Here is a 9,974-nt window from a genome sequence, read left to right on the forward strand (position 1 = left end):
CGTTGATGAAGATGCTTTATGGAATGGCATTCTAGAGCACGTATATTCTTATTCTTTCTCTAGCTTAGCTTTGGCGGTGTTGAGTAACAACGGGGTAGGAGGCTGTAAATCTAATTCTATATGGTAGAGAGATATTATATCTTTGGGGTACGACAAGATGAAGTCCTCCGATCTTTTTGTTGGCAACATTCTTTACTCCTTGGGCGATGGTACAAGGTTATCTTTTTGGTATTGCAAGTGGCTGGTAAACTAATTTTTGAAGGATGACTTTCCCAATCTATATCTTGATTTTTCAAATCAAAAGAGCAGTGTGGCTGAATCGAGGTTCTGGCGTGGGTCTGTTTGAAACTGTTCAGTGTCTTTACATTCTTTGCATTCTGATTCGGAGCAGCTTAGGGAGTTGAAGGAGCTTGAGTATTTTTTGGCTGATAAGGGGCCTACTGCAGCTTGTATGGACAATTTGTTATTTCAGTTTTTTCTGTTATTACTTATTACAATTTGTTATTTCAGGTCAACCATCCTTGCGTTATCGAAGCCAAAGTCGTTGTAGCTTTGAAAGAAATATGGAGTTCCAAGATCCCTTCTAAAATCCAAATTTTCTGGTGGGAATTTTTCTTGGATAGATTAGCTACGAAGGACCGATTGTTGAAGAGGGGTATTATTTCTAGAGGTAACGTTCACTTTTGCGTTTTGTGTAATGGTTCTGAAGAATCCTTTCATCATCTTTATCTGGTGTGCGTTCTCGCGGTGAACGTTTGGAAGAGAGTGGAGAGGTAGTTGGGCATGAAGTTGGTGTGTAATTCTAATTATTCAGCTTCATTTCTAAGCTTCGCTAGAACAACGAGGAAGGAGGTTGAAAATGCGTTAGGAAACATCATTTGGTCTACAACTGTGTGGTTTATGTGGATTGGTAGAAAAAATATCATTTTTAGAAGTATGGTTTTTAATATAGAGGAAACTATCAATTCTATTAAATTCCATTCTTAAAAATTGTTGTGTTTAGAATCCAACTCAACTTTTTCTTATACTTTTATGATTGATATACCTCTCCTGTAAGCTATTTAAAGCGGAGATAATATTATCGACTTTGTCTTTTATAAGGGTTTTGAGTACTTTGTGTATCTTTTTGATAATCTCATTGCCTATCAATCTTTTTTGTATTTGTCCCTCTCATTAACATTAAGATTATTATATACTTAATAATGAAATTAAAATGCACACTATTGAGTTGATTGACAGTGAGGATACATGAAAATATACATCATTTCCACACTTTCTTTCATTTTAGTCTTTTAAAACTAAGTTTATGCTAAAACAAATGATATATAATAACTTTAAATTTATAATATAATCCTCAAATAGATATAGATACAGATTTCTATAATCACATATATAGTAGTTCTCATATATTTGAACCGCATAACAAAAATATAAGAGAATGAAGACAAAAAAAAAAGGTAATATATAAAAACATATAATTAACCAATACTTTTATTTTTCATTGTTGTGCTACTTGTTCATTTCTTCATTCATGCTTGTGTTTGCTTTGAAACCTGGAACAAAAACACCAAAATATTTATTTCATTTCTTTGTGTGGAAACTCCTGACTAATTTTGAAGATAAATAAATTCTAATTTTTCAAAACTTTATTTTGATTACACAAATAATTTGTTCCTTCCATCCCATTTTATTTTATTTGATGTTTACACACAATATATTTTGTACACTTTTGATTGTTATTTTACAATATATTATGATACTTTTTAATTATGTTTTTCTATTATACTCTTAACTATTAAAAGTTATCACTATGAGATGATAAAGATCCAAATTAGTTTAAGACAAAAAGGATAAATCTATAAAAACACATAATCATTTTTTCAAAAATCTAAAATGTGAAAGTATTTTGATGTTACATAGATAATGGAAGACTTGACTGACTCATATTTTAAATCATATTATAAAGTTGATATATAATAATAATAATAATAATAATAATAATAATAATAAAATAAAGCTGTCTAAAAATAGTAAAGTAATTAAGTAGATATAAAATATTTAAAAATTAATTAAGTAAAGTATTTAAAAAATATGATTTTATTATTCCAAAATGAAAAATAATCTAAAATAAATTAAAAAATATTTCAAAAATAAAATATAATATAAAAAAAAGTGGTAATTACCAGAAAGTAGCTTTCACCATGATGCAAGCTCTGCATCAAAATACCAAACTCATTGGTTGGAACTGAGACTCCAGAGGAATGAATTAACATAACATCTTCACCAAACAATGTTTTCATGTCAATTGCACCTCTTGCTACTTCTGTTGCAACTCCATTGATATACACTGTGATCAAACCGGAAACATCGCTCCCCCCAAATCCTATACACCCCCCAAAATTAATAAAAATAAATAAAAATTAAATCATCAATCAATTGTTATATATCCAATACAAATAAAAATCCAAAAAAAAAACAATAAACACGATGATCTACAGCAATGATCGGTCAAATTTGTCTATATCTCTGACTACAAAGCAAAGCGTGTGTGTAATCTCTTTTCTACATAATTATGGGTAAAAAGATTGAGCTTTATAGTATTTAATTTATATTTGAATTATATTTAATATAATTTTTTGCAATTATATTTATGAGTGCAGTTTAAATCCTTTTTATTTAAGAATTATGATTGAATTTGATAAATTTGTTAAACTCTAACCTCCTCTTTGCTGGAAAGGAAGAGGTTTCTTTTGTCATAATTTGCCTTGGGAAGCCACAAATTGAAGGGCACAAAATCTCATAAAAAAGAAACTCAATAACGAAAGAAAAATAATAGCAAAATTTATTTTTTACATTAATTTGGTAAAATATAGCCATCATAAAGTTTGAATTTATGATGACATAAGGTAAATAATCTAAATCCATCCTATTTGTTCAATATCTTAATGGTCTAGAAAAGAGTATAACAAAATTAGCAAAGTGAAAAGAGAAAAACAAACTAGGGTTTAGAAATTTATATAATTAAGGAATTGGGTTTTGAAGAAAAACCAGAAAAGAATATGATGAGGAATAAAAAAGGAAGAACAGAAACTGAAGCAAGAAAAGTTGAAGTAATGTTATTCTGGAAAAGAAAAAGTACAATTTTCATGCTTTTTTATTTAATCCCAGGAACTGTCAAATCATCAAAAGTGTTTGCACTTTTATTAATTCTTCCATCACTATCAAAACTAAATCAATCAAAAAATTATAACTTTTTTCCAAAATAAAAATAGGTCAATCTGAATCTACAAGAATTTAGACTTTAATTAGTATAATAATCAGCCTACATTCTAAACTTAAAAATAAAATTTAAATAAGTATTAAATTAATTTATATTAAGAAGAATAATATAGATTCTAGTACTCATTTTGTTCTTAAAAAATGTTTTTTTTTTCTCTTGAAGATGATTAAAAATTAAGGGGTTTTGTTAATGAAGATGATTAAAAATTGGGAGAAATTTTTCCAAATTAATTCATGATAAAGTTATAAAGAAATATGAGATTTAATTATAATGTAATTAATAAATTAATTTCAATCAATAAATTAATTACATACCTGAATGATGATAGTTCAAATTTAAAGCATGATCATGAGAATGGTTCAAAACTGATGAAGCAGCAGAAGAATGATCAATCTCAGGGAAATTAATTTGAGAAGAACCTAAAAATAAACCACGAAACCCTTCTTCTCCACCACCAACACCGACACTGACACCGACACCAACACCAGAGGATGAAGATGAACTCGAAAAATTATGATTATAAGAATCAGAAGGAGAGTTCATCATAGTGAGACCTGATGAACCACCAAAACCGACAGCAGTACCAACAGACATAGAGTTACTGTTGGTGTTGCTGCACTGGTATTGGTGATAAAGATTTGCACCGGCTCCTCCGGCTAGCTGGGCTGCAGCTTGCATCTGTCTCAGACGACGACGAGAGCGAGAGCGACGATTTTGAAACCAATAAAAGACATTAGCATCACCAACAGGTCCAAATTTCTCAAGAAGTTTTCTGATTCTAACAGTTTCATCTTTTGGTGGATTCACCATTCCACTATTGAAGATGGACTCAAGTATGAGGATTTGTTCAGGTTTTGGTGTCCATCTTGATCTCACAGTTTCACTCTTTTCGGTGTTGTTTGGATTATTGGTGTTGGAACTTTGAGTCTGAACATGTTGTTTTTGTTCTTGATCTTCCATTCCAATGTGGAAGAAAGAAAATAAGAAAATAAAATGTTTTTTTTTTCTCTGAAAATATGATGAAACCTAGGTAGGTTAAATAATATATATATATATGGTTGATGATGTGAGAGATGTGAATAAAGTACATGGAATACAGTAACACTGCTTTTGTTTGTTTTTATATAAATGTTGAATAGTTGAATAGTTGAATAGTTGAATTACTTAAGTACCCTTTTTGTTTTTATTCATTATTTCTCATGTCATGCATTGCAATAAGTTAAAAAGATTGAAGGATTCTAGATTACTCTTATTACATGTATATAGTTCTCATTTTCCAATTAACTTAGTTTGGAAAATAAATTAATGTATGCATGAACTTTTTCATGTATTCTACATTCTTGATTACAATACTTTCTTTTCATAATTTTGATATGATCTATAAATCAGAACTCCTATTAAAGGTTGATAATAGAAGGCCAAATATGACATGCAAGTCAAATTTTAGATCGTAAGACTATTAAAAGTTTTCTTTCAAAATAATATTAAAAAAAAATAAGGTTTCATAAAATATTTAACCATCAACACTAGTTTTTAGAGTCACATAGTGTTTTTAGAGTCACTATGTAGTTTAAGCATGTATTCGTATTTTTGCCATATCTTTTTATAAATAAAGAAATTATATTAACGCGAACACAAATGTATTCAATCCTGATACAATCAAAAGGAAAAGAAAAGGAAGATCACGAAATCAACCATTCATAGAAAAGTAAACAAATTGACCCTTAGCATAAAAAGACGAGAGGATTAATCAATCAATCTGCTTTCGAGCACACAAGTTATTCCTTAACCCTGGCACCAAACCAATTCAAAGCTAAAGTTTTGGCAAAGCACAATATTAGAAGATCCTTTCATCCCTCCTTTAAACAAATTATCATTCCAAACCAACCAAATCGCTCTCAAAACGGCTAGACACAAAAGGAGCATGTATCTTTTATTTTTCTTGCCACACAATGGCAAGTCAAACGATAACAAATTATCTGTGATGGAATCAAAAGGGGAAATCCTGTAAAATCTGAACCAATCTAAAACACAGTTCCAGATAACAACAATAACATTGCAGGAAAAGAAAAGATGAGGTGGGATTCTTCTGGACCAAGAGAAAGCGAGCGCACTAAGCTTTGGGCCCCCGAAATAACTCCCAGATTCGCTAACTTGTCCCTCGCCTGAAGCCTACATAGTAGAAGTCTCTAAGAAAAAACATGAATATTATTCAGGAGATTTGATTTCCAAACATACTTGAATGCTATCTTCAAATCATTTTCAGGTTAAAAGTCATGATTTACTAGCGAATACAACCTACAATAAGTTAATTTTACAAGGAAGCCAAAAAACTGGGCCACCAAATGAAAGCATCCGATAAAACATGATCAATAGAGATGAAATTCATAATGTTGAGGAGAGTGAACCAATCATTTCTGATCTACTCTGGAAGTTCCTCACTAATAAATCCAACATTATAACACCAACACCCCATAAATCCAAGAGACTGAGTTATTAATACTCCGCCTAGGTTCTTGTGCAAAAGGATACAAAGTGGGAAATTGTCTGCATATAGGGTCCGCTCCAACCCAATTGGCCTTCCAAAAGTCAATTACATTCCCTTTCCCAACCTTACATGAAATGCCTTTAGCAAACCAATTAGCCTCTAAACCCCACAAACCCAGAGGTATCCTTAAGTCTCACCACCATAGAAAATATTTCAAGTTTCTGCAAGACAGAGAATGGTCCAACATTCCAGCCTTAATATTCCCCAACTTGAATGAGAGAACTTGCATCCAAAATGCATCACACTCTATCAAGATCTTCCAACCTCATTTACTCAAAAGAGCTTTATTGAATGATTCACATTGTTCGATCCCCAACCCACCATCACTTTTTGAATTATACACCATCGACCAAGCCACTCAATTTACTCTTTTGTGTTTTTCTTCGCCATTCTACAAAAAAGCACGTTGGATCTTGATGATTTTGAGAATGAATTTCTTTGGCGCTTTGTAGAAAGAGAAGAGGTATAGGGGAATGGAATTGAGTACATAATTTAGAAGACTCACACACCCTCATAATGAAATCGCTTTCCCTTTCCAAGAGGATAATTTGCTTATAATCTTTGAGAGAACTGAAATGCACATAGATCTTTTATGCGGGTTTACCCCAATGTGTATGCCAAAAAAAGTAAATGAGATATGGGTTATTAAAGACGATAAGAACTTAGAAGCTAGCTTCGATAACTCTGTACCAATATTGAAACTAATTATTCTACTTTTGTGAAAGTTTACAAAAATAACTTATGAAAGTTTGAAACTATGCAACATAGCTTGGATAGACCATAAGGACTCCTAATTTTTCTACCCCACTATCATTGTGTCATCCATAATTTAAGGAGATCTACTTGAAGTTGATCATAAAAATTAAAGGGGTGAAAGGAGTGATTTGCATGAGCATTCTTTATTAAATCGACGATTCCCTCAGCTGCCAAAATAAATAATAAATGGGAAAGAGGGTCCCCTTGGCGAAGCCCTCTTCTAGGTTGGAAATCAATGGTAGGGCTCCCATTGACCAAAATAGATATGTGTAGCGGTAAATTCATGACCACTGAGCTATTTGTTAGGTCAACGTCAATAAAACCAGAGTCGCCACCGTGTTTTTATTGTTTCCAAAGGAAATGGGAAACGTACGAACAAAACCCAAAGATAAGAAGTTTTCAAATCAAAACTAATAAAATGTCAGAGATTACAGGTAAGGGGGTTGGTTACACAGAGGGAAAGTATTAACACCCAAAGTGTTCTAGGTACTCCTAGGGGGCCCTTTTTGTGTGCAAGTGTTTCATTTGAAAAAGATGTTTGCTAAAAAATAGAACGAGGGGATGAGAAAAGAATTCATTATTTACAATTTTGTGTTTGACAAAACCTTTGATCTTATGCCTCTGTACCAACATAAAAATATGGGATCAAAATCTCGTAGTTTGTGGTAAAAATTTCAAAGATGGGTGGATTGATTTCAACAAAAGCTTAAAGATATTTTGTTATCAATGAGAGAATATTCAACCAAACATCCACCGACAATGAGGGCTTTTCAACATTTAAGAGGGAGGGCTCCAACTTGGACTCAATCAACAAGTATGCCACTAATCTCTAATGAATGAAAAGACTTACAATCAATATATCATGGAATGGGAGAACTATATCTCAACCAAAGATAACTCAAAACCAAATGCTTTCTTTTGAAAAGGTTTAAAAGAAAAAGGCACAAAGTGGCCAAAAGGATTAGATGAGGTTGTTAGTTTTTTATGTCTTTTTGAAAATAAGGTCAATATGATTAAGTTCATTTACAAGTTTGATTCAAGAAATGTTTTTGAAAATCAATGGCATAAGGCTAAGGTTTATACCCATTAAAACAAGTCTAAGTTGAAAACATAAGCAAAAAAGTTTTGAAAATGAGGGAGGGATTTTGAAATTAAAGAAGGAGGAGGAAATGAAGGGACTATCCTAGATAAGATTTAAAAGTTTAAAGTTGAAAAGGTCTAACCAATGGGAAGCATCCACAAGACAAAAGTGTCAGATAGAAACCCATTTCCTTTAGATTGTCAAGAAAGTAACAAAGCATAATCATCCAAGCAATTAATAAGACCAAATGGTATCAAATAAAGATAACCAAACATCCAAGCAAGCACTCCAAAGCAAGCAGTCTTCAATGTCCTTTAAATGTATCAAATGAAATAATCCCTTGAAATATACTCAAAGAGAAAGCATCAAATAATCATAATAAGATCAAACTAATAACTAGCCACAGAGAAAGAGATACATCAGATAAACCAAGGGAGTTCTTAGTCTTGTATCAGATGAATGGCATTGGCCAAGTTATCTCGGTCTCAAATTAATTGCAGTGGCCAAGTTTTCCAAAGCATATGAGTGTTGCCTACTCTAAGTCCATAAGATCCAAATCAAGTCAGAGACAGAGGTACAACAGTCCACCAACGTATTTTTTAGGTTTTTTTATTTATTAAGTATTTTTAAGGTCCTAAGACCACAAAAAAAACAAAATTACAAGCACAAATATGATACAAGTACAAAATATGGCTCAAATGAGCAAAATGTAAATGACTGAAGCATAAACAAATTGCATGAATGTAAATGACAATGAATGAGAAATTATAACGAATGAGAAATTATAATGAAAAGAAGTTGTTTTTAGTCATTTTTTAGAGAACACTCAACCATCCACTCACAAGCATGAAGATATGAACCTAGACTTCATTCATGAGAAGGGCTCCAACTTGGATAAATCAACAAGTATGCCACTAGCTCTCATAAATGGAAAAGAGGTAAAAGCTTCATACAATAGCATGAGGAATTAGAGACTTACAATCTCACTTACAAAAATGCTAATGCCTTTGGGACAAATTTAGCGCTATGTTAAGCAATCATAATTAGATTTATATAGAAGTCACAACTATCTGAGGGTGAGATATAATAATATTGGTGTTAATGCATGCTAGAGACAAGGTATCAAGACCAAGCTCCTAAATCATACCACACACAAAAATAAGAAGGGATGAACCTATCTCAATCAAGCTCATGTTGATTCATCTGACACAAGGTCATTGATGAATAAACTAGCATTTTGATCTATGGAGAAATCATTGGTCAATGAAGGTTAGGGGAAAAAGAGAGATGAATATGAAGAGATGAAGTGAAAGATATCCCAAATTGATCAAGGGATGAACCTCACTTGATCAATACCATCCATTCATTTTGAGGGATGAAGTTTAAACTTCATCAACCCCCTAAATCCAATGGTATTGATCAAATTCATGTCCAATTCAACCAAGATTAAAGTCAAATATAAGATGAGTCAACACAAAGTCAAAACAAAAACTCAACAAAATATTAAAGTAATTAAACAATTTAAATTCAATTTTTAAATGAAGAAAAATGCATTTTAAAAGGGGAAAAACCTCAAATCCCTTCAAATCACCAAAGAAATGGCCAAGGGGTTTATCATAGGTCAAACAAGGTCAAAGGACCATTAACTAATTTTTTTGGCGTTTTTTGAAAGTCAGAAGTATTTTAAAATCAATTAAAAATAAGTCAAAATTATCAAAATCAATCCAAAAATTATTTTTAATTCAGAAATGGGAAGAGGAAATTATTTTTGAAATTTTGGTGAAAGCCCATAATTTTTGGATTAAAATTGAAATTATAATGAATTAAATGAGAAAATGATAATTTAAAAATTAAATTGGAAAATGAATTAAATCAGAAAAACGAGGGTCATCAAATCTCTCTTTTTAATTGAAGTGGCATATCTGATGGCCAAGCATGTATCATCCATGGTAGTCATCAGTCAACGTGTATGTAACATTGGTAATCAGAATCAAGGGATGGGATTAAAATGTGACCAACGGATCAGATGGCCTGGGATGAGCCAGCGCACCACCGGAGCCCTAGCTCTGGTCATCTTTTCCGGCCAGGTCATCAGACTGGTTAGGATAAAAAGTTCACCAAAATTAATGGATCATATACTATTTTGAAGAGAAAAATGCCAGGATTCCAAATATGACCTCAGATATTTCCAACTCTCACTCTATAATGAGAAATGAGGAGTTGAAAATTGAAGTTCCAAAACTGAGTTGCTTCAATTCAACCTCAAAGCAACTCAATATCAATGCCTACATTGCTAGGACATCGACCAA

At 31.9% G+C, this 9,974-nt stretch overlaps 1 protein-coding gene across 1 annotated transcript; it reads right to left on the reverse strand.

The window, feature by feature from the left end:
- Positions 1-1,322: 1,322 nt before the first annotated feature.
- Positions 1,323-4,339, reverse strand: LOC127115574 (WUSCHEL-related homeobox 11). The gene is made up of 3 exons (XM_051047088.1): positions 3,595-4,339; positions 2,184-2,383; positions 1,323-1,553 (listed from the first exon to the last, which is right to left on the reverse strand). The coding sequence occupies exons 1-3, from the start codon at positions 4,238-4,240 to the stop codon at positions 1,530-1,532; spliced, it is 870 nt and encodes a 289-aa protein (XP_050903045.1). The 5' UTR covers positions 4,241-4,339; the 3' UTR covers positions 1,323-1,529.
- Between the last annotated feature and the right edge of the window lie 5,635 nt (positions 4,340-9,974).

This window comes from Lathyrus oleraceus, chromosome 1 (assembly GCF_024323335.1).
Source record: "Lathyrus oleraceus cultivar Zhongwan6 chromosome 1, CAAS_Psat_ZW6_1.0, whole genome shotgun sequence".
In the NCBI taxonomy this organism is placed as follows: Eukaryota; Viridiplantae; Streptophyta; class Magnoliopsida; order Fabales; family Fabaceae; genus Lathyrus; species Lathyrus oleraceus.

Coding starts and splice junctions, on each gene's coding strand:
- LOC127115574 (XM_051047088.1), bottom strand. CDS start 4,240: ATGGAAGATCAAGAACAAAAACAACATGTTCAGACTCAAAGTTCCAAC. Junction 2,384..3,594: donor TTTGAACTATCATCATTCAG/GTATGTAATTAA, acceptor GGGGGTGTATAG/GATTTGGGGGGAGCGATGTT. Junction 1,554..2,183: donor ATGGTGAAAGCTACTTTCTG/GTAATTACCACT, acceptor TTTTTGTTCCAG/GTTTCAAAGCAAACACAAGC.